At 39.8% G+C, this 25,842-nt stretch overlaps 1 protein-coding gene across 5 annotated transcripts in view; it reads right to left on the reverse strand.

Annotated features, from left to right (window-relative positions):
* Positions 1 to 8,790: 8,790 nt before the first annotated feature.
* The window catches only part of ZNF277 (zinc finger protein 277), a 117,070-nt gene continuing 100,018 nt past the window's right edge, over positions 8,791 to 25,842 (reverse strand). For 4 of the 5 annotated variants that reach the window (XM_022582943.2, XM_022582974.2, XM_089917517.1 and 1 more), the window contains 5 exons: positions 16,975 to 17,042; positions 14,738 to 14,834; positions 13,098 to 13,140; positions 11,914 to 12,088; positions 8,791 to 11,142 (listed from right to left, as the gene is read on the reverse strand). In XM_022582943.2, coding sequence (XP_022438651.1) covers positions 10,956 to 11,142; positions 11,914 to 12,088; positions 13,098 to 13,140; positions 14,738 to 14,834; positions 16,975 to 17,042 — 570 coding nt within the window. In that variant the 3' untranslated portion in view covers positions 8,791 to 10,955. The remainder of the gene's footprint in view (positions 11,143 to 11,913; positions 12,089 to 13,097; positions 13,141 to 14,737; positions 14,835 to 16,974; positions 17,043 to 25,842) is intronic. The other variant, XM_022582954.2, reaches the window with a different exon arrangement.

A 25,842-nucleotide genomic window follows, 5' to 3' on the forward strand; every position in this document is an offset into this window, starting at 1 on the left:
GGATAAATATCCCAGCCTTTTGGCCCTTGGTGGTGCTGGTAGGTGTGGCACAACTCTAAGAAGTGTCCTATGCAGTCTCCCAGAGGTCCTCAGTAAGCTAAGCCGCGTTCCCATAGTAGTAACTTCATTAATGCAGTTTTGTGTTCCATTTTATGTTTTACTTCCTCACTTCCTGAACTGGTATTTCCTGGGTTTACCTCTCAAACGAATGACCTGCCCTCCAATTCTTATCTTAAAGTCTGTTTTTGGTGGAACTCAACCTAAGACGCTAGTTCTAATGGTCTTTCAAAAAGTATATGTGCAGCTAGCTCACCGATGACATGCTAGAATTCTCTGGCTTTATCGCCCAGCCTTAGCCCTGGATGGAACTAAGTCTATTTTGCGTCCTGATTGCTGGGACTTAGTGTATTTGGCGGTAACTCTCTGAGAGGTGGTCTCCAAGTAATTCTGGCCACACCCACCATACCCTGAGAGACCATATACCTTATAGAAGGGCCAGCTAAAACATGAGTCAAGCAGACGGAGATTAAATATCACCATTATTGCTAATAAAGATGATACTGGAGAACGTGGCTTGTAGCTGTGGGCAAGTGAGCTTTCTAACACTGAACCCCAAAGTCAGGCAGACTTACCCACACAGTCGTAGAGAGTGTTGGACAACTGAAGGCCTCCAACTGCCCTGGCAGAGCCTGCCAGTCTAAAGTTTGCAGAAAGTAGGAGCAGAACAGGATGTGTTCTGTATGCAGAGACAGATCCCAAAGAGAAAAAGGAGGAAGGGGCTGAGCCACACATGCCAAGCTCCTGTTCTGCCATTCCTCCCTTTTAGGAATGAGAGGGGCCAGAAAGAAACCCAGAATGTTATTGTAATGGATTCCTTTCTCATGGAAACAAGATGCTAGGGGAAAGGAGTTCCCCTTTTCCCATATTCTCCAGGTTTGTGTTCTCTTAGCTCCTTAGGCTTAACCATTAAACTACAGGCCAACTGAGAGTGTGCCTGTCTCCCCTGCAGGAGGAGATCAACAATCTAGGATGACAGTGCAGCCCTTACCATGAGCACACCCCCGACCCCTCCCGCCCAAATGCCAACTACTCTTCCTTTGTGTGTTCTCCTGAGCCTGGTGGTGAAGAGGGTAGCTATTGCCCTCAGAAGGCAATTTATCGACCGAAGTAATTACAGGCCACGCTGAACTCCAGCTGAAAGCTCCCCGTTCACTTTTCATTCTAAATTACATCTAACCATGTTGTTTAGAACAGTCTATCAGAGGTTCTGCAAAGAGATTATCTAACACTGTAAAGATGCTTCAATAAAAAACATTCCAGTAAAATACTGATGTCCCCAATTTAAAAATAACCCCTCTACCATTGTGAATTTCCCAGGGAGAAATTAAAGTTCTAAGATTAGATTCTCTTGTCTGCTTGAGTTAAAGTTAAAAGGCATTAAAGTCTAAAACTCATCCTTCCCAATTTCTGATTCTGCTCGTTCTGAACCAGAGGGGTTCTTCATACCTGAAGAGCACTGTGGTTCTTTCAGCAGCCTGGACAGGGTCTCACTAGAACCACTAGTGTGGTTTTTTCAGTCTCAGAAGTTAAACACCAAATTTCTGTTACACCTCACTTTTTAAAGAGTATCATCAAAGCACTCGACACCAACAAAATTAAACAACAGAAAAAAATCCAATACCAAGATTTTCAAGTAATTATCAAGACAAAGTGGTGCTCCCAGAACCTTGCACTTTCCATAAAACAGACTGTGAAATCTTGATTTGGGCTTCACCACGATGCTGTGTAAGTTATCTGAAATCCTTGATCCGTAAACAAACTCAACTAGGAGGAAGCTCCCTCAAGAAGTTAACGTCGGCAACATGTTTTATCATTCCTATGGGAAGAATCAACACATATTTCTCTCAGGGTGACATATGCAACTGTAGGAGGTCAGAATACACCACCCCAATATAGGCCACTCTGGCATAAGGATTATTTTGAGCTGAAGGCAACTAAGAAAAAGCAGGCACAGGATGAGCTCTCTGCTGTCCCCTATCTTCTGGAAAGTAAGATCACAAATTCCCCTTGTGAAGGTGTCTCCCCACTGCCACCCCACCCCACCACTGTCCGTGGGAAGGGAGTAACAACTTCCAGTGATACAGGAGACAGGATGGCCCCGCGAGAGTCTACACAAACAAACCTTACCAACTAGGCCTTATCTACCATTAATTTCCCATATATTTGCCTTCCTACAATTTGCTGCCCCTAGAAGCTCGAAGTCCTTTCCATTTGTCTTGACACTTCTTTTTAAATGTAACCTCTTATGTTCAAATGCTATAAAGGCCTCCAAGTTTAGCTGTTTCTTTGTAAGTTTTCTCTCTTTCTAGGAAGACCCCACATCATGTAAACCTTTTAACACCAAAGAAATTTGTATGTCTTTTCTCATATTAATATGTCTGTTGTCAGATTATTTTGCAGACCCAGCCAGAGAACCTAAGAGGGTAGAAGAGAATTTTCTTCCCCAAAAGATTTTTACACTCTTGCGAAGTTTAGAAATAGCAGTGATGGCAAGCCCAGTCATTAGTCTGTTTTGAGGCCTTTCTCTCCCATCTTGAACCTTTTTTAAAAAGATTAATTTATTTATTTATGCTGGTTATGCTGGGTCTTAGTTATGGCTCCAGGGCTCCTTAGTTGCAGCATGTGAACTCTTAGTTGTGGGATCATAGTTTCCTGACCAGGGATTGAACCCAGACCCCTGCATAGGGAGCACAGTCTTAGCCACTGTGCCATCAGGGAAGTCCCTCTCCCAGCTTGAATATTAAATGCCTCTTAACTTCCATTTCCCCTTTGAGCCCCCTGTCTCCAACAGTCCCTGATCCATGGAACCTGGACTCTAAATAATGACACAGTGGCTCCTGCTTTCCTTTTGTTGTGAAATTGCTAGGGCATGTGAAGCCTGCCATGCAAGGTGAGTTTCTCCTTCATTTCCTCATTTGTTTTCAGCAGATTCCTGAACTAAAGCTGTTGTTGACATTTCTGCAGCTTGAATCTCTAGGTGTGTTAGGATTAGTTTTGGGTATGAATGACAGAAAACCCAAAATAACAGGGGGAAGGTTGAAGTTTATTCTGCTCACATAAATGTCTAGGTCAGCATTCCAGTGCTGGTGTACCCTTCCATAGTGTCAGGGATCCAGATTCCATTGACACTGTTGCCCCACCATGCGTGGCTTGGACCTCATTGTCTCATATGCAGAACATCTACATCCTAAGCGAAATAAGGTAGGAAAGGATGTAAGTAAAGCAAACGGTGCTTGTGTCGTTTCTTAAAGAAGACACACGAGTTCAGGCATACCTTGGAGATATTGCAGGCTTGGTTCCAGACTACTGCAACAAAGCAAGTATCTCAACAAAGTAAGTCACACAAACTTTTTGACTTCCCAGTGCATATAAAAGTGATGCTTACACTATACTGTAGTGTATTAAGTGTGCAATAGTGTTATATCTAAAAAAACAATGTACATACCTTAATTAAAAAACACTTTATTGCTAAAAAATGCTAACCATCATGTGAGCCTTCAGTGAACTGTAATCTTTCTGCAGGTGGAGGGTCTTGCCTTGATGTTGATGGTGCTGCCTGGTCAGGGTGGCTGCTGAAGGCTGGGGTGGCCATGGCAGTTTCTTAAAATAAGACAACAATGAAGTTTGACTCATTGATTGACTCTTCCTTTTATGAATGATTTCTCTGCCGCACGCATGCTGTTCGATAGCATTTTATCCACAGAACTTCTTTCAAAATTGGAGTCAGGGGCTTCCCTGGTGGCGCAGTGGTTAAGAATCCGCCTGCCAAGGCAGGGGAGCTGGGTCCGAGCCCTGGTCTGGGAAGATCCCACATGTCGCGGAGCAACTAAGCCCGTGCACCACAACTACTGAGCCTGTGCTCTAGAGCCTGCAAGCCACAACTACTGAGCCCATGTGCCACAACTACTGAAGCCCACATGCCTAGAGCCCGTGCTCTGCACCAAGAGAAGCCACCACAATGAGAAGCCCACGCACCACAATGAAGGGTAGTCCCTGCTCACAATTAGAGAAAGCCTGCGTGCAGCAACCAAGGCCCAACGCAGCCATAAATAAATAAATTTATTAAAAAAAAATTGGAGTCAATCCTCTCAAACCCTGCTGCTGCTTTATGAACTAAGTTTATGTAATATTCTAAATCCTTTATCAACCTTGCTGTTTTACGAACTAAGTTTATGTAATCTAAATCCTTTGTTGTCATTTCAACCATCTTCACAGCATCTTCACCGGGAGTAGACTCCATCTCAAGAAACCACTTTCATCGCTCATCCTTAAGAAGTAACTCTGCATCCATTCAAGGTTTATATGAGATTGTGGCAATTCAGTCACATCTTCAGGCTCCACTTCTAGTTCTAGTTGTCTTGCTATTTCCACCACATCTGCAGTTACTTACTCCGCTCAAGTCCCGAACTCCTCAAACTCATCCTTGAGGACTGGAATCAACTTCTTTCAGTCTCCTGTTAATGCTGATATTTTGACCTCTTCCCGTAAATCACAAATATTCTTAGTGGTGTCTAGAATGCTGAATCCTTTCCAGAAGGTTTTCAATTGGCTTTGCCCAGATACATTATTAGAATCACCATCTATGACTGCTATAGCCTTAGAAAGTGTATTTCTTAATAATAAGACTTAAAAGTTGAAATGACTCTTTGATCCATGGGCTGCAGAATGGATGTTGTATTAGCAGGCATGAAAACAACATTAATCTGATTGCACACCTCCATCAGAGATATTGGGTGAACAGGTGCACTGTCAACAAACAGTAATATATATATATATATATATTTGCGGTACACTGGCCTCTCACTGTTGTGGCCTCTCCCGTTGCGGAGCACAGGCTCCGGATGAGCAGGCTCAGCGGCCATGGCTCACGGGCCTAGCCGCTCTGCAGCATGTGGGATCTTCCTGGACCGGGGCATGAACCCGTGTCCCCTGCATCAGCAGGCGGACTCTCAACCACTGCGCCACCAGGGAAGCCCAACAGTAATATTTTGAAAGGAATCTTTTTTTCTGAGCAGATCTAAACAGTGGGCTTAAAATACTCAGTAAACCATGTTGTAAACAGATGTGCTGTCATCCAGGCTTTGTTGTTCCATTTACAGAGCACAGGCAGAGCAGACTTAGCATAATTATTATTTTTTTAAATAAGTTTATTTATTTTTGGCTGCATTGGGTCTTTGTTGCTGCATGTGGGCTTTCATTAGTTGCGGCAAGCAGGGGCTACTCTTCGTTGCGGTGTGCGGGCTTCTCGTTGAGGTGGCTTCTCTTGTTGCAGAGCACAGGCCCTAGGTGTGCGGGCTTCAGTAGTTGTGGCTCACGGGCCCAGCCGCTCTGCGGCATGTGCGATCTTCCTGGACCAGGACTTGAACCTGTGTCCCCTGCATTGGCAGGCAGATTCTTAACCACTGAGCCACCAGAGAAGCCCAGACTTAGCATAATTCTTAAGGGCCCTAAAATTTTGGGAATGGTAAATGAGCAATGGCTTCAACTTAAAGTCACCTGCTGCATTAAGCCCTAACAGGAAGTCGGCCTGTCCTTTGGAGCTTTGAAGCCAGGCATTAACTTCTATGAAAGTCCTAGATGGCATCTTCTTCCAGTAGAAGGCTGCTTTGTCTACATTGAAAATCTGTTGTTTGGTATAGCCACCTTCATAAATTATTTTAGCTAGATCTCCTGGATAACTTGCTGCGCTTCTTTATTACCACTTGCTGCTTCACCTTGTACTTTTATGTTATGAAGATGGCTTCTTTCCTTAAACTTCATGAACCAACTTCTGCTAGCTTCAAACTTTTCTCCTGCAGCTTCCTAAAGGAAGAGAGTTAGGGCCTTGCTGTGGATCAGGCTTTGGCTTAAAGGAATGTTGTGGCTTATTTGATCTTCTATCCAGACCATTAAAACTTTCTCCACAACAGCAATAAGGCTGTTTTGCTTTATTATGCATGTGTTCACTGGAGTAGCACTTTTAATTTCCTTGAAGAACTATCCCTTTGCAGTCACAACTTGACTGTTTGGTATAAGAGGTCTAGCTTTTGGTCTCTCTCACCTTCCAACATGTCTTCCTCATTAAGCTTAATCATTTCTAGTTTTTGATTTAAAGCGACAAATGTGTGACTCTTCCTTTCACTTGAACACTCAGAGGCCACTGTAGGGCTCTTCACTGGCCTAAGTTCAATATTGTTGTGTTTTAGGGAATAGGGAGGCCTGAAGAGAGGGAGAGAGATGGGCTGGTTTGGGGTGCTCATGGCACCCCAAAACAATGACAATAGTAACATCAAAGATCAATGATCACAGATCACCATAACATATATAGTAATAATGAAAAAGTTTGAAATACTGTGAGAATTACCAAAATGTGAGGGACACGAAGTGAGCAAATGCTGGTGGAGAAACGGCGCGGATAAACTTGCTTGACGCCGGGTTGCCATGAAACTTCAGTTTGTAAAAAACACAGCATCTGAAAAATGCAATACAGCAAAGTGCCAATAAAACAAGGTATGCCTATACCCTGAACTACCAGAGAGGCTGAGAAATGTAGTCTTCATTTTAGGCAGCCATATACCCAACTAAACTTATTATTATTAAAGACATATATAAATACTGGGGGCAACTGGACTACCAGACTAATTGCCCTGGTGAGGACACATACTTCTGGAGAGCCCTCCTCAGCACACCACCTTCTCCTGCTTTTGATTGGCCCAGCCTCCAGCAGTATTTCTCTCGGCTCTGCCTTTTCCAGCAATAGTGGATATGTCCTAGGGCTCGATTTCCCTCTACACCTTTCTGGGAGGAACAGCTGAGTTTGTCACAGTATAATTTATTTCTTAAGTTGTTCCCTTTCCTTCCCTAACACATATAGGCCTAACAGTATTTGTAGGATCTGATGCTTCCTTCCTTTTTTTTTTCTTAAACTTTCTCTCCTTTCTGGCCCAGATAATGTTACCTTTCTCATCTAGATTTTGTCTAACGGGGTCTTCTGTTCTGAGATAAGTCACTAGGTTCTGGTCTGTCAAAGGCAACTACTGTCCAAAAAAAATCTTGAGCACTCTCACTCTTCCGAGTGAGATAATCAGCACGTATTTTCTGACTGGGCTGACAGCCAATCCAGGGTTGATTCCATTTATCCCTGCCCTGCTCACTCTCTTCTATTATGCTTCATCTTTCTTGCTGCCCTCCTTTAGAGTCTTAATGCTCAGAATTTCTCAGGTGTGCCCACTCTGGGCACAGACAGCACTTACGTCCTTACCTACAATCACAGCGACATCTGGACACTCATTCAATACCCCCCGAACAGTCTACTTGCATTTGACTGCTATTCCCCTCTCAAATGGTCCAGACTTTCAGGTACACTTGGCACCACTGTCCCAGTCTTTAAGGTGCAATTCACCAGTGGTTCTTCCCAAGGAGTCTCTGCGTGGCTCTAAGAGAGCACTTTGCCAGTAGTGGCCTGTATCTGTGCTCCCTCTGGGACAGTCAGTACAGTTTGCTGAGACTTTGCTTATACTCTTGTTCAATTTCTTTGGAACTAAGTTATTATTTCTGTCCTTATGTTCCAGATGATCCCCCCCAAATATCTACCAACCTAAGAAAAAAACCTCTTAAATGAATGAAACTCCAAGTACAGTATCCTGTCCCTTTTATCTTCAATTTCATTTTTCCTTTAATATCTGTTGGATCTGTTCTCTAAAATCTCAACTTTATCTCCAAAAACGCTTTCTCCTTCTCAAACTTACTTACTCTTCATTTATTTTGTTCTCATCCTGTCACTGGTCCTGTTCTAAGACTGAAGCACATTCTAGAAACACCCCAGATATTCCTTGATTTTCTGAACAAATCTGATTCCTAGAGACACAAGTTTCTAGGCACAGGACTAACTTCCTTCTTGATCTTTGGTTTTAAAACAACGGTAGGTTTTTCATTAAATAAAGGCTCCCATTTATTGTTTGCTGGTTTTCAATGAAAAGCATTGTATGGGTGTCTGCACAGCTCGAGGCTTGGATTCTAAAGCGTTGGCCACAGCTCATATAATTTACAAATCCAGTCAATTGTGGATCACATGGTGGGAGATTACTCTTGAGATTGAGGACAGGCTGTACCACATGACTTCAAGATTAGTCTTGGTGCACTGCCTATACAGGCTTGCATTAACAGTTGAAAACTAGAACTTCAGACTCCAGTGCTCTCTAGTACACATGCTGTGTAAAGTACGCATTTGTAAAGAAATCATAGAATTAGAAGATCACCATTTTGCAAGCCCTAAAAAAAATTCTAGATAACATAAACCAGTGGATATTAAAATGGTTTGATGGGGAACTTTATAATGATGCACCAGACTGACAGCGCCTGAACGCACTGATCAATTGTGACATCCCTATAAGTGGCACATCAGATATCATGTGCCTGATGTGATGTGAGAGAAAGCACACATCTCTTATGAATTATTCTTGTAAAAATTTTTTTGAACACAAATTTTTAATGGAGCTTCTAGATATACCAGTTTGCAGGAAAAACTGGTGATAGAGGAACATGTTAAATGACACAAAGAGGATACGCTATCCAAATTCAGAAAGTGAGAAAGATGACCTAATCTCTTTAACAAGTAAGTGGCAGTTAAAATGAAAGGGAGCATAAACTGTTATACATAAGACCCTTAAGGACCACGCCAACCAAATGCAAAGTATGTATCTCACTAGAATCCTGATTTAAGCAAACCAAGTAAAAAGACATCTTGAAAAGTTTTTAAAAATCTATTTTTACTTATAGAAAAGTTGCCATAGTACAAAGAATTCCCACATACCCTTCACTTAGATTTCCCCAAATGTTAACATCTTATTGCATCTACTTTATCATTCTCTCTATATAAACATACCCATATTAGGTGTGTGTGTGTGTGTGTGTGTGTGTGTGTTTTCTTTTTTTTTTTTTGGGCCGCGCTGCATGGCATGCAGGATCTTAGTTCCCTGACCAGGGATCAAAGCCGGGCCCCTGGGTTTCCCTGGTGGCACAGTGGTTAAGAATCTGCCTGCCAATGCAGGCGACATGGGTTTGAGCCCTGCTCCGGGAAGATCTCCCATGCCGTGGAGCAACTAAGCCCATACGCCACGACTACTGAGCCTGCACTCTAGAGCCTGCAAGCCACAACTACTGAGCCCACGTGCCAAAACTACTGAAGCCTGTGAGCCTAGAGCCCGTGCTCTGCAACAAGAGTAGACACCACAATGAGAAGCCTGCATACCACAACAAAGAGTAGCCCTCCGCTCGCCACAACTAGAGAAAGCCCATGCACAGCAACAAAGATCCACTGCAGCCAAAAAAAAAAAAGCCAGGGCCCTTGCAGTGGAAGCCCAGAATCCTAACCACTGGACTGCCAGGGAATTCCCCATATTAGTTTTTTTTTTTTTTTCCCATATTAGTTTTTTATTGCCAACAAAGTGCTCCTTTTCCCTTAACAACTTCAGTGTGTATTTTCTAAAGACAAGAACATTCTTACACATACTACACTGCAATTGCTGAAATCTGGAAATTAATATGAATACCATAACATTTACTACAGATCTTACTCAAATTTTGCTAATTGTCCCACTAATATCTTTTACAGCAGAAGAAAACCATATTTTCTTGGTCCAGGATCCAATCCAGGATTACACAATGTGATACCTCTCTAGTCTTCTTTAATTTGGTACAGTTACTTCAGTCTTTGTTTTTCATGACCTTGATTTTTTTGAAGAGTAAAGGCCAATTATTTGTAGACTGTCCCTCACTTGGGTTTAGTTGATGTTTCTTCAGTATATTCACATTATACATTTTGGGGAAGAACCCTGAAAGGTGATGTTTTGTCTTCCTCATTGCATCTTATCAGGAGGCATACAATATTTGTCCTGTAACTGGTAATGTTGTAAAAAGACATTTTTGAGACAACTAAGGAAAACCGAAAACATATGATATTAAGAAGTTATTGTTAATTTTGTTAGATGTCATAATGGTATTGTGGTTGTTTTTAAAAAAATGGTACTCATCTGTTAGCCGTATATACACTGTAGGGGAAAGTAAAGTTATTTGTCTTGATGTCCATTTCTAGGGAGTTTAATAACTCCAGGTGGAAAGCAATAATAATAACATAGTCAGATTTTGATTTTTCCGAAACAGTGTCCGATTTGTGCATCATCCAGGACTTTGACCACTGTTCCTCTCTTCTGTGGCTCCTCTTTTGGTCACTACATTCACAGCTGACCCAGTGTAGTACAGAAAGCACACGTCTGTCAAATTTTGTGACTTGCTGGATGACGAAAGCCTGTGGGGAAGAGACTGAAACTATTGGTTGAAATTAGGTTTATAAATAATTTGAACATTTCACTTCTTTGTGATTGGCATGTCTTCCTTATTATAGATAAATATGAGTCTAATGAAATGAGATCATTTACAATGATTACATAACAAAACTTCAGAGCCCATATACAAAAAGTCTTCATTTTATTTAGTTTCTACTTTATTTTTGGGAAAAAAATTAGTTTTTTAAAAGTTTATTTTGGACTTCCCTGGTGATGCAGCGGCTAAGAATCTGCCTGCCAAAGCAGGGGACACGGGTTCAATCCCTGGTCCGGGAAGATCCCACGTGCTGCAGAGCAACTAGGACCGTGTGCCACAACTACTGAGCCCACGCTCTAGAGCCCATGAGCCACAACTACTGAAGCCTGTGAGCCTAGAGCCCGTGCTCCGCAACAAGGGAAGCCACTGCAATGAGAAGCCCGCGTACCGCAACGAAGACCCAAGACAGCCAATTAAAAAATATATATATATATTTTACCAAAGACTAATCCTTTGCTGATGTTCAAATTTAAAGTATTCTTTTGCATCTGTCTCATTGGAGAAAACATGAAACATTGCTTCTGTGGCAGTTTCTTCTAGTTTTTCAAGGACTCATGTAGTAGCAACTGGTTCAAAATACTGCTTTGTTTCAAAGCATGCAGTTTAGATGTATCTTCACTAATGATGGCGATATTTCCATTTTGTTCCTGAGCTGTCAGGTCACTTTCACTGTCAGACAGGGTACATAGCAGAGTGTCATTTTCATAGGTTGGAAAATAATACCTGAAAACAACCACAGACATACTGAATAACCAAAACTATATATTATCCAGAAAATTTCTAGGCAGCTGAATGTACACATCACTATAATTTTGCTAGGTTTCCTTGCCAACAATTTCAACTGCATTTTGCAAAGGCTGTAAGGGAGAGAACTCCTGAATTACTTTTACTTTGACCTTTACTGGCTGAAATCAGTCTTACTAGTATCCTTGCTAGTTGGCAATTCAGCCTTGGCTTGATATCTACCATAACAAGACACTCGCTATCTTAAAAGGCAGCCTACTCCACTATCAGGCAACTCTAGCTATTAAATAATACCTCCTCGATAAAGCTAAAAATGACATCTCTCTCATTTCTACTCAAAGGGCCCGGTTCTTCCCTAAGGTTAACAAAGTTCAAATACAGTTACTCTTTCATACACTGCTCCTTTTATCAGTTGTATCTGATAAAAACAACTGCTTCTGCTTGTGAGGTTTTTTTTTTCTCTCCCCCAACCTAATCATCACTATTTCCTTCATTATAAATTATCAAACATTAAAATATCTAAAGAATTTTAAGTCTATTACTCTGGTTCCTTCTCTGGACACACTTTGTAGTTAGTTCTGAAATCTAAAGGTTTCGACCTGAATGAGAATTATAGGAACAGGGTCTCAGGTCAATCCAGGGCTGACCTTGCCTCTCATAAATCTGGGATTTTCTAAAGAGGAATTAAATAAAGGGATGAAATAATGGAGAAGCAGCAAAGAAATGTATGTCTGGTTGAGCAGTACTCACTGTGGTTGATCCCATGTCTGTCTCTCAGGAAGCAGTGAAGTATGTTTAGCTTCTTCCATGTGAGTCCTTAAGTCTGCTTTGGACTTGAACTTCTCATGGCAGCCATAACATCTACATTGGTGAATTTGCCTCCGAATGAAATTGACTAGTTTCACTTGCTCATAGAAGTTCAGTCCTGAAAATGACAGTACGCAGAATCATCAGACAACTGGTCAGACCCATTTTTGCATTTTTATAATTTTTTAAAAGAACCGCTTCTCTTTATTAACCAACCTGAAGAGGCAGTGCAGTTTTAAAGCATATTAATAGATATCAAATAATAACAGCCAATACTTATATAGGGCTTATGTGCTAGGCACTGTTCTAATCACTTTCCATGCATTAATACGTTTAATCCTCGCAATACCCTATCACATAGGTGGTGTTACCGTATCCACATTATACATTAGGAAACTGCCCAGAATTGCACAGCCAGTAGGTGTAGAGCCAGGATTTGACACCAGGCTGTTGGCTCCACAGCCCATGTTCTTGACTATTAATCTATTACATATATAACATATACACATGCCTCTAAGAGCGGTAAAGTAAAGTAACATGTCCAAGAGTCTAGGAAAGTAGTCGGTGAGTTGAGGTGTGGGAAGTGAGCTTTTTATGGTCTTGGATACATTAGCAAGTCAGTACTTTATGTCTTCATGACCCTAATCTTTCTATCATAGTGATCCAATTGGGTACATCTACAATAAATAATCTAGCTACACTACCAAGCAGCGCAGCAGTGTTTTACATACTCTATCCACTCTCTGTAACATTCTGCTGAGCCGAGGCCCAATGTCACACGCCCAGTAAGTGCTAGAGCTGGAATATGAACTCTAGTGTGACTTCAAAATCCACGTTTTTTCCACTAGTCCCCACATTATGATATTAACCATTAACCTGTATTTTATTTGAAGCAATCATATATGCAGAAAAGAAGAAAGACTATATGAAATCAAAACCATATGTGAATATTATAGTTCAAAATGGTTGTGAATCACGGTTTCAGGCAGTTCTGTTGAGACCATCTGTGGAGAGACACATTTTGGCTGTGCACTCTCCAATCACAACCGTGCAACGCAGGCATCGTTTACGGGATGGTGTATAAAAAAATGCAGCATCATGGAAAACAACTTCCGAATCAAACTCACCAAGTTCTGACTTTATTTTGAGGAGATCAAATTCATGTGCATCCTAAAAAAAGGAATGAATATATCTGTGAGCATATAAATTATTTAATCTTTCAGGCTGAAGTTATAAACAGACAGCTTACTCACAGGAGTGTGAACACTGTAGAAAGTCAGTCTCGGTTCATCATCTGCTTTTGAAGTCTTTTAAATCTAACTGCTTCCCCCCACATCCAACTGCTTTATAAAGCACAGTCCAAACAAGTCATGTCAATCAGTTAAAACATTTAATTGTTCACAGCTTGTATCTCCAGTCTTTACAAATTTACCCTGTATGCATTCTGCAGTCTGACAGAAGTGTCCTCAGTCGCTAGGTAAGATGTGGCCCTACTGTACTGTGTGTCTGGACTAGAATTATGAATATAGGTCCTTTGCTCCACAAGCAGATAGGTAATTTAAAAAATTCTGCTCTTCGTTTTATGCTGTCAAATACAGTGTTTAAATCTGCAAGTTTCTCTTCACTCATACCTTCCCACAAATTGCATGTCTTGATTTTCATGATGCATAGACTTATTTTTATTCTGTTCCATCCCTGCAATCGCCCATCTGGGTAAATGCTTCAACTTATAAGCTCACAGAGAATAAAGACCGTCTAACTCCCCGTGAAGGTATTCAGTGTAGCATCACAGTCAGGATAATTAAGAATTCCATGATATGTTATCACTGAAAGTAACTGAGCAGAGGTTGAGGACACCAGTCAAGGATACTGCAAAGGGAATTCTTACACAGGATAGGGGGACCAAGGCTCCTTTCAATTCAAAGATACTAGGATATTATGAGTTACATTTAAACACTGGAAACTATACACACATACTAGTAGCAACCTGTTTCAGACAAAATGACTCTGTTTTCACTTGAGTAAATACCCATAGCCTTTTGAACACCTTTCAGGTCCTTGTTTTTATAAATGAGAATGGAATGCACATGGGTGAAAAAGGAGAGTCTGCTCCACTATGACAGAGCTGAGTGGCGGGAGGGGAGGGAGGGCACATCAGAATAATACAGTAATATTTTTCTATTACACTCAACTCTCTACTCCCAATATAACATAAAGATGGCCTCCAGAAAGGAAAGTGCAAACTGGAAATGTCCTCAAATTTCTTCTCTCCAAATCCTTTTAACTGAAGGAGCTGCAAGACCACACCCTGTGCCCTCTCCACCTCCATGGCTCCCCCACCCCCATTTCCCCCAAGGGCTCTGTAAACGGCATCTTTTTCTCTTTCTGCTCTCCTTGTTCACCAGCATGGGAAGCACTGGAAAAAGACTCAGAACCTGTCCATATCCTGGGTATTGTTAATCGTGGTTGCAGATCCCACAGTCTAGGCCAGAACTATCTCATAAGCATCTCAGAGGTGGGATGGCATCAGTGGTCTGTGAAATCCCAAACTAACAGTTCACCCAGGTCCAGTCAGTTGAACTTAACTGCCCTGAGTTCTAGTTCGCCTCCATGGACCTGCCCTGTCTCTTCTGTTTTGCTTACAGCACTTTTAGGAAGGGGAAAATAATTGAGAAACTAAAGGTGTAAGATGATGAGGCTGCAGTTATCATCAGCTTCTCCCTGTTGGAACAACGAAACAAAATTCAAATGAAAAAAAGTGTCTCACCTCCATGTGGACACATAATTTCTCAATTGTTTCTGCTTGCTTTTCACAAAATAGGCAGACAGCAGAGAGAGGGTGTTCTTCCCAATCAGACCAGTCACTGTGTTAGAAAGAAAACAGCAAACATGGAGATTCTCTTCATTAAGAGGGCGTCCTGCACAGTGACTTGGTATTACTTTCTGCTCCCTAGGAAACCCTGCCATTCTCTTTCAACTCTGACATTTCTGTAAAGACTGTCGTATCATATTATGACTTTTTGATACAGTTTTTGAAATTCAAAGTAGCACCATGAAATTAATATAAATAGCAAACAGGTGCTGCTCCATTTTCTTACATTCGCCTCTCCGAGCAGCTATTTCACTACGAGATCAGTGCAATGTCTTTCTGAGAAAACCAGCTTTAATTTGCAGAGAAGATATATCAGGAAATGTAAGCTCTCTCTCATTAACCATGACCACTAAGTGCGCATGCTGTGAGGTGCAGTGCTGGAAGTGTGTTTCTGCATGATAAATGGCGTATTTTAAAAAGGCAAACCTTTATCTATCATGTGGGAAATACTGATCATTTTAAATGGGGCAAGTGTTAAATCTGATGGCAAATAGAGAAATCAAAAGGCATACAGGGCCCTTTTTACCATTTTCTCCCCTCATTGCATTTATTTTTTGAGATACTGTCAACTTCTTGTCATTCCTAAACCAGGAGAACCAAAATCCTGGGAGAGACAAAAGGCTGAACAGCTTTGAATGAAAAGAGAATGAATAACAGGGAATCCTTTTAGGTTGAAAAGAATACTTCTCAAGCTTATAATTTCAAACAAAGAAGCTGTGACTGTTTTTCGTTAGTCATCAACGGGATGAACACAGAACAAGGTTAACCTCCATTGAGTTATATTCACTACTCCAATGGCAAGCAGCATGGAGAGAGAGTTCAAAGATCATATCACTTTAAGGTCTAGGGACCAATGGACTAATAAGCAAAGCAATTTGGAATATATTTTTCTCTGAATTATATACTACCTGTGTGTTCAATGAATAGCTTTAGTAGCAAAACAGTATTTAGTTGGAATAACAGTTGCTTTAGTGATTCTTATGTCCAAGTTATTTTGGTATTATGATTATTATTTTTTATTGAAGTATAGTTGATTTAAAATGTGTTAGTTTCAGGTGTACAGCAAAGTGATTCCGTTTTTTATACACATATGAATAAAATCTTTTTATATACATATATATTTATATACATATTCTTTTATATACATATATATTCTTTATCAGATTCTTTTCCATTATAGGTTATTACAAGATACTGAATAGAATTCCCTGTGTTATACAGTACGACCTTGTTGTTTATCAATTTTATATATAGGACTGTGTATCTGTTAATGCTGAACCCCTAATTTACCCTCCCTTCCCCCTTTGGTAAACATAAATTTGTTTTTTGTCTGTGAGTCTATTTCTGTTTCCTAACTAAGTTCATTTGTATCATTTTATTAGATTCCACATACAAGTGATATCATATGATATTTGTCTTTCTCTGTCTGACTTACTTAGTACGATAATCTCTAGGTCCATCTATATTGCTGCAAATGGTATTATATCATTCTTTTTTTTTTTGGCTGAGTAATATTCCATTGTTTGTATACCACAAACAGTTTTTCCATTCAACTGTCCATGGACATTTAGGTTGCTTCCATGTCTTGGCTACTGTAAACAGCGCTGCTATGAACATTGGGATGCATGTATCTTTTCTTTCTTTTTCTGTTTTGTTTTTGGCCACACCTCACGGCACGTGGAACTTCCCTGACCAGGAATCTTAACCACGGGACCACCAGGGAAGTCCCATTTATCTTTTCAAATTAGAGTTTTCGTCTTTTCCAGATATATATGATCGTTGGATCATATGCTAACTCTATTTTTAGTTTATTAAGGAACCTCTATACTGTTCTCCACAGTGGCTGCACCAAGTTACATGCCCATCAAAACTGTAGGAGGGTTCCCTTTTCTTCACACCTTCTCCAGCATTTATTATTTGCAGACTTTTTGATGATGGCCATTCTGACTGGTATGAGAAGTTATTTTGAATTCAAGTTTCTGCTATATTACATGAAATGATGCATGGCTTAGAGAGAGGGTTCTCTTTCTTTTTACTCTGTCTTTTCAGAATGGTAATTTTAAATCAAACTAAGGAACTGTTTTCCTTCTCTTAAACCACTGTAATTAAGTAGCATCAATAATAAGTCTTACTCTTCCTGATGATCTAGCAACTCCCGATCATCTTCCAGTTGAACTTCTTCCCAGGATTTTCCAAGTTCCTTTGTAGGAAGAACAGAGGGATTAGAGATAAACAGGAGGGGTGAAGGAGGAAGAGGCGAAAGGAGAAAGTAGACACAGAACTCAAAAACAAAACAAGACAGAACCCAAACGCAAATGGTTTTAAAATAATACAAGCAGAATATATTAAAGCTGTTATTTCACGGATAAGAAATGATAATCAAATTTTAGGATTTAGGATATATCCTAAATGGTTAGGATTTGGGATATATCCTAAATCAAACATTTAAAAAATATGCAAAAATGTTTAATAATATTTTCATATGTTTTTCTTTTTGAAGAAGCAGTAATAAGCTTTCAGTGAAATTCTTTTCTCTTAAATGTTAATCAGCGTTTCTCAACCCTGGATCCACATAAGAATCTCTTGGGGATCTTTTAAAAAAACCACTAATGGGCTTCCCTGGTGACGCAGTGGTTGAGAGTCTGCCTGCTGATGCAGGGGACACGGGTTCGTGCCCCGGTCCGGGAAGATCCCACATGCCGTGGAGCGGCTGGGCCTCTGAGCCATGGCCGCTGAGCCTGTGCGTCCGGAGCCTGTGCTCCGCAATGGGAGAGGCCACAACAGTGAGAGGCCTGTGTAGCGCAAAAAACAAACAAACAGACAAAACCCCACTAATATCTTTTGACAGAGACTCTGAAACATCCTCCTAGCTGGACTCTGTTTCTATTTGAGGTCCCCTACAGTCTATTTCCCAGACAGCAGCCACAGTGAGCTTTCTAAAGGGTACCTCCCTGTTTGTATGACCCCTCCCAGGGCTTCTCACACACTCAGAACAAAATTCAGAGGCCTTACCATGGCTTATAAGGCCTCCATGTTCTGCCCTGGCTCCCTCTCCATCACTATGTCCCACCACTTTTTCTCTTGCTCAGCTGGCTCCAGCCAGACTGCTCTTTTGCTATTGCTTGAACACAGCAAGCTGACTTCCACCCAGCTACTTCTGTACTTGTCGCATCGTCTGCCTGAAACACTGCTCCCTCACATATCCTAACATGGCTCCGTCATCCTGGTCTCTGCTTAAACGCTACTACCTCTTTTTCTGACTACTCTGTCTAAAACACCCCTCCTTCAAGTTACTTTTTATTCCTCTAGGATGTTTTATTTTTCTTCAAAGCATTGATCACACCCTGAAATCATTTTGTGTATCTATTTGTTTTCTTATTTGCTCTGTCTTTTCCACTAGAATGTCTGTTTGGACATGGCCTTTGTTCATTGTTACATTTCCAGAGCCGGGCACACAGTGGGTACTAGAAGTATTTTTTTGAATTGAATTTTAACTGAAAACATCGAAAAAATATGATGTCAATTTAGATCCTACCTCAAAAGGTTTCGTAATGTGGTTAAATAGTTAATGTATAAAAAGCACATGGTACATGGTACCAGGTAACAATAGGTACTCAAATATCTACTCAAATCCCTTTTCTCTCTTACAGTTCATGGAGGAGTTCCACCCTTTTAGGGCTATGTCTGGAAAATTTAGTCATAGTTTCAGCAAAACTTTATGTAGTGATGAGAAGGAATGATTTCTTTTGGCCCAACCATGTCTCTTTTATCCCTTGAGTCCTTTCTTTCTTTCTCTTGTCCTTTCTTTTCTCTCCACTCAATCTTCCCACCATGCCATGCAAAAGCAGACAGTGCATTAAAGAAGGATGTAGAAATACTAGTGGGCACTTTTTCAAGCAGTTAAACTATGGCAACTGTCAAGTCCAACCTCACCTGATATAATACAGATATCCTTCTTTTGGAAAAACATTACCAGAATTCACCTCATGAACATTTTTTTTTTCCTAAAAAGGTATTCATTTAACTAAAAACAAAGAACTACAAGAGCCATTATGATTTAGAGAAAAGCTATCATTCATCAACTTAATGAGAGGTTTTGAAGCTGTCATTACCTATCAGCTAAATGACGCATAAACTCAGACATGCAGATTTACCATAACGTCATTAGAGATAGTTAATTTGGACTCTATAATGTACTTCCCAGAGTAGTCATGAAGTGTCTAAGCATCATTATGAACATCAAGAATGGCCTCACCATTGCCAACAGGATCCTTGTTAGATGGAATTTTTGGTGATGAATTAAATCTTTTATGTCTCTCTGGACTTGGACTAATACCCTGATGGGCCATTTGGGGTACTATCATTCTCAACAATACAGGCAAATGTTACTTATCAATAAATGTTTTGAGCCCAAAATGATGAAAAATATCTTTCACTGTCAAACTTCCAAAGTCAAAGCATTACTTTGCAGCTTTCTCAGTATTAAGTACAACACGGGGATTTATCTAGGCAATACAGCACTAACCATTTACCATTTGAGAGAAAAATGGACCTCTGTGTTCATTAGAATAGGAAACAAGTGATTTGCATGTGACAGCGGCTGAGACTTTCCTAGAGTGCTCTGCCTTGGTACAGTTAAATATATGACTTATTACAGGAATAAGACCCAAAGAGAAAAAAAAATTTAGTCTCTAATTAAGACACTGTGCCTGCTAATGAATCATGTTAGGAAAGAAAAGAATATAAGAAAAACAAAGTTTGGAAGGCATGCCAGTAAAGATGTTCAGAACACTTCCTCAAACCTCTGCATCAGGTGGCTTATGATCAATGACAGGGTGCAAAAAACATGGAAAAAACTTAACACGTGCTTACACAAGAAATCCACCAGAAACAGAGACAGTGTTTTAAATGTAAATATTAATAACTGCAGTAGAGAGAACTATAACAAAACTGAAAAACAGGTTAAGAGCCTACTTTTGTTACAAATGGCTTTGTGTATTTTAAAAATAAAAAACATTAAGTCAAAATGATAATATCACTGTAAAAATAGTTCCCTTTAGAAAAATTTAGGGCTTGAAAGGTGAGCACTTTAGGAATATGTAGGTGAAGCCTCAGTGATGATGTTAAGCAGTCTGCTGCCCTCTGAGGCAGGGGTATTTGAATGTGAAACTGCCTGGGACCTCATCCCCTTAGCTTGCTCCACTCTCCACTGAACCCTTCTGTTTGTGAGAAAATAAAGCAAGAACTCTAAGTAGATAATCTAAACCATGCAAAAGACCTTTAATATACTTATTTGCAAGTCTGTTAATATTAAAATACTGATATGAGTAATTAAACATGGAAATTATTTCACCCAAGAAAGAAAAAGGAATTTATCAATTTGCTGAGCTGAGAAGAGACCAAAAACAGCTTCATGTCCCGACTAGGGATCGGGACACCTTTTATGGCTCTCCCACCTTTTATGACTCTCAGAGCGTATCCTGCCAGGAAAATCCTGGATGCTTCCATTACTGCTGGTCTGAAAATTCTCCTTGGAGGTGAGACACTGTGGATGCATGACTCAATGACTATATAGATCTGCTACAGGAGAGGTTGAAACATTAACTCTGTACACACCATTACAAAGTGCTGAAATTAACGTGTTTACATGTCTGGTTCTCATACCAACCTCTAAATTCCTTGAAAGTAGTGGCTTAAATCAACCACCTGTTCTGTCATATTTTTCTTTCTGTTCCACCAGGGTTTGGTACCTAGAAGTCACTCAAACATTTGTAGAATGTATGCAGCCAATGAAATTGCTTCTGAAGGGAAGAGGATGTGAGAAATGGATGTGCAGACACCAGTTACTAACACAACAATTCAATCTTTTGCCCACATCCACATACTTATGTCAGCCTTTTCCCTCAGAGGAATAAACAATGAATGTCTCTCATTTCTTTTCTTTTTCTTTTTTTTAGCTTTTTAAAAAACAAAGTGGGAAACCCTGGTGGTCCAGTGGTTAGGACTCTGAACTTCCACTGCTGGGGCCCTGGGTTCAATCCCTGGTCGGGGAACTAAGATCATGCAACCCGTGCAGCATGGCCAAAAATGAAAAAACAAATCTTATTGTTGGCCTCAATGGGAAAGCATATAGCTAAGATGGCTAAGGTTGTGGGTTAGAGCCCTTAAGGAGCTGATTAAAGTTAGTTTTACCTTGACCTTGGTTCACTTTCTAGTTTGGTGTAAAAGACAATAGGCAAAAGTGTGTGTGTGTGTGTGTGTGTGTGGAGATCATTATGAATTTATCACCATTAATTGACCAAAAAACCCAACCCAAAGTATAAGAGGTAGGTACTACTATTATTTCAATTGTAAAAACTGAGGAAAAATTGAAGGAAACTGATGCAGAAAGCTCCAGCTATGTGACCCTGGGAAAATTACTGAACTTCTCTGTGCTGTAGTTGCCTAATCTATAAATGAGGATAATGACAAAACCTGTGTCATAAGGCTGTAGTTAAGAGTAAAAGACTTAATTTAAATACCAAAGACAGTACCTGGCACGTATCAGGTACTCAAATGCTCCTAGTTAAAACCAAACCAAAAACTTCTAACGATATTACCCTAAAATGATTTAATTTTCATTTTATATGTTACTGAAGCCTTTACATTCTCTTGAAGCACTTCTCTCAAGTCATGATTCATCCCACATGAAATCTGGGCACTCTGTGGGCAGTACAATCTAGCACACTCATCTAGAGACAGCTGGTCCCAACGGATAATTTCAGTTTTCACAGTCACACTACTTGATGCCCAGGGAATGAAGTATCAAACTTTTCTAAAAGTGACAGCAGAACTTGAGTGAGCAGTTTCTTTGAAGTCTCCTCTAAAAGATAAACACCTCCAGCTATACACAATGTTCTGCTAGTCCCAAGCTCTTGACTATTAGTTTAAAAGAGCCCCAGAGGGAAGTGCTATTAAATTGCTTCCACAGCTTTCTGCAGTAGCTCAATATTTCTTAGAGTTAACACTGAAGTCCACCCCCTGTAGGATTGGGCTGGGCCCTGAAGCAGCGTTTGCTCTAGGAATTAACGACTGAGTGATTTCAAGAGAAGACTGAAAGACTCAAAGGGTGCCTTTGCCTGTAGCTAGTTGTAAAACATGTGTAGCAAACCATGGCGACCTCTCAAAGCCAATCTTCAAACACCCTTATTCCACTTGTTTCTCAAGGGGAATTTTCTTTTAATATGCTAAGGATTAGTTAGAACAGGCAAAAATTCTATCCTAAAGCAGAGATTTCCAATATAATTCAGAATATGCTTGTTTCTGCCCAATACATAAAATGGCTCATTATTATCAATTATGCTTTTCGTGGCCAATGGGTTTGGATTAAAATTCAAATTTCAGAGCAAAAAACAATTTCCATTTGCTTTAGAAAAGTGTCAGAACCAGAATTCCCCATCTTTTTTTTGAGCCTTAATTTTTAAAAAATATTTAAAATTTATTTTTTTACACTGCAGGTTCTTATTGGTTATCCATTTTATACACATCAGTGTATACATGTCAATCCCAACTGCCCAATTCATCACACCCCCACCCCCACCCCCACCCCCCAGCCACTTTCCCCCCTTGGTGTCCATACGTTTGTCCTCTACATCTGTGTCTCTATTTCTGCCCTGCAAACTGGTTCATCTGTACCATTTTTCTAGATTCCACATATATGCATTAATATACAATATTTGTTTTACTCTTTCTGACTTCCTTCCCTCTGTATGACACTCTCTAGGTCCATCCACGTCTCAACAAATGACCCAATTTCGTTCCGTTTTATGGCTGAGTAATATTCCATTGTATGTATGTACCACATCTTCTTTATCCATTCGTCTGTCGATGGGCATTTAGGTTGCTTCCATGACCTGGCTACTGTAAATAGTGCTGCAATGAACACTGGGATGTAGGTGTCTTTTTAAATTATGGTTTTCCCTGGGTATATGCCCAGTAGTGGGATTGCTGGTACATATGGTAACTCTATTTTTAGTTTTTTAAGGAACCTCCATACTGTTCTCCATAGTGGCTGTATCAATTTACATTCCCACCAACAGTGCAAGAGGGTTCCCTTTTCCCCACACCCTCTCCAGCATTTGTCGTTTGTAGATTTTCTGATGATGCCCATTCTAACTGGTGTGAGTTGATACCTCATTGTGGTTTTGATTTGCATTTCTCTAACAACTAGTGATGGTGAGCAGCTTTTCATGTGCTTCTTGGCCATCTGTATGTGTTCTTTGGAGAAATGTCTATTTAGGTCTTCTATCCATTTTCGGACTGGGGTGTTTGTTTTATTAATATTGAGCTGCATGAGCTGTTTATATATATTGGAGATTAATCCTTTGTCCGTTGATTCGTTTGCAAGTATTTTCTCCCATTCTGAGGGTTGTCTTTACGTCTTGTTTATGGTTTCCTTTGCTGTGCAAAAGCTCTGAAGTTTCATTAGGTCCAATTTGTTTAGTTTTGTTTTTATTTCCATTACTCTAGGAGGTGGATCAAAAAAGATCTTGCTGTGATTTATGTGAGAGTGTTCTTCCTATGTTTTCCTCTAAGAGTTTTATAGTGTCCGGGCTTACATTTAGGTCCCTAATCTATTTTGAGTTTATTTTTGTGTATGCTGTTAGGGAGTGTCCTAATTTCATTCTTTTACATGTAGCTGTCCAGTTTTCCCAGCACCACTTATTGAAGAGACTGTCTTTTCTCCATTGTATATCCTTGCCTCCTTTGTCATAGATTAGTTGACCATAGGTGTGAGGGTTTATCTCTGGGCTTTCTATCCCGTTCCATTGATCTATGTTTCTGTTTTTGTGCCAGTACCATATTGTCTTGATTACTGTAGCTTTGCAGTATAGTCTGAAGTGAGGGAGTCTGATTCCTCCAGCTCTGTTTTTTTCCCTCAAGACTGCTTTGGCTATTCGGGGTCCTTTGTGTCTCCATACAAATTTTAAGATTTTTTGTTCTAGTTCCGTAAAAAATGCCATTTGTAATTTGATAGGGATTGCATTGAATCTGTAGATTGCTTTGGGTAGTACAATCATTTTCACAATATTGATTCTTCCAATCCAAGAACATGGTATGTCTCTCCACCTGTTGGTATCATCTTTAATTTCTTTCACCAGTGTCTTATAGGTTTCTGTATACAGGTCTTTTGTCTCCCTAGGTAGGTTTATTCCTAGGTATTTTATTCTTTTTGTTGCAATGGTAAATGGGAGTGTTTCCTTAATTTCTCTTTCAGATTTTTCATCTTTAGTGTATATGAATGCAAGAGATTTCTGTGCATTAATTTTGTATCCTGCAACTTTACCAAATTCATTGATTGGCTCTAATAGTTTTCTGGTGGCATGTTTAGGAATCTCTATGTATAGTATCATGTCATCCGCAAACAGTGACAGTGTTACTTCTTCTTTTCCAATTTGTATTCCTTTTATTTCTTTTTCTTCTCTGCTTGCTGTGGCTAAAACTTCCAAAACTATGTTGAATAATAGTGGCGAGAGTGGACATCCTTGTCTCGTTCCTGATCTTAGAGGAAATGCTTTCACTTTTTCACCATTGAGAATGATGTTTGCTGTGGGTTTGTCGTATATGGCCTTTATTATGTTGAGGTAGGTTCCCTCTATGCCCACTTTCTGGAGAGTTTTTATCATAAATGGGTGTTGAATTTTGTCTAAAGCTTCTTCTGCATCTATTGAGATGATCATATGATTTTTATTCTTCATTTTGTTAATATGGTGTATCACACTAATTGATTTGCATATATTGAAGAATCCTTGCATCCCTGGGATAAATCCCACTTGATCATGGTGTATGATCCTTTCAATGTGTTGTTGGATTCTGTGTGCTAGTATTTTGTTGAGGATTTTTGCATCTATATTCATCAGTGATATTGGTCTGTAATTTTCTTTTTTTGTAGTATCTTTGTCGGGTTTTGGTATCAGGGTGATGGTGGCCTCACAGAATGAGTTTGGGAGTGTTCCTTCCTCTGCAGTTTTTGGAAGAGTTTGAGAAGGATGGGTGTCAGCTCTTCTCTAAATGTTTGATAGAATTCATCTGTGAAGCCATCTGGTCCTGGACTTTTGTTTGTTGGAAGATTTTTAATCACAGTTTCAATTTCATTACTTGTGACTTGTCTGTTCATATTTTCTATTTCTTCCTGGTTCAGTCTTGGAAGGTTATACCTTTCTAGGAATTTGTCCATTTCTTCCAGGTTGTCCATTTTATTGGCATAGAGTTGCTTGTAGTAGTCTCTTAGGATGCTTTGTATTTCTGAGGTGTCTGTTGTAATTTCTTTTTCATTTCTAACTTTATCGATCTGAGTCCTCTCCCTCTTTTTCTTGATCAGTGTGGCTAATGGTTGATCAATTTTGTTTATCTTCTCAAAGATCCAGCTTTCAGTTTTATTGATCTTTGCTACTGTTTTCTTTGTTTCTATTTCATTTATTTCTGCTCTGATCTTTATGATTTCTTTCCTTCTGCTAACTTTGGTTTTTGTTCTTCTTCCTCAAGTTCCTTTAGGTGTAAGGTTAGACTGTTTATTTGAGATTTTTCTTGTTTCTTGAGGTAGGCTTGTATAGCTATAAACTTCTTTCTTAGAACTGCTTTTGCTGCATCCCATAGGTTTTGGATCGTCGTGTTTTCATTGTCATTTGTCTCTAGGTATTTTTTGATTTCTTCAGTGATCTCTTGGTTATTTAGTAACATATTGTTTAGCATCCATGTGGTTGTGTTTTTTACGTTTTTTTCCCTGTTCTAATCTCATAGCATTGTGGTCCAAAAAGATGCTTGATAGGATTTAATTTTCTTAAATTTACTGAGGCTTGATTTGTAACCCAAGATGTGATCTATCCTGCAGAATGTTCCATGTGCACTTGAGAAGAAAGTGTAATCTGCTGTTTTTAGATGGAATGTCCTATAAATATCAATTAAATCTATCTGGTCTGTTGTGTCATTTAAAGCTTCTGTTTCCTTATTTATTTTCATTT

Source organism: Delphinapterus leucas, chromosome 9 (assembly GCF_059928025.1).
Source record: "Delphinapterus leucas isolate spDelLeu-1000000601 "Yukka" chromosome 9, BTC_Dleu_Yukka2, whole genome shotgun sequence".
In the NCBI taxonomy this organism is placed as follows: Eukaryota; Metazoa; Chordata; class Mammalia; order Artiodactyla; family Monodontidae; genus Delphinapterus; species Delphinapterus leucas.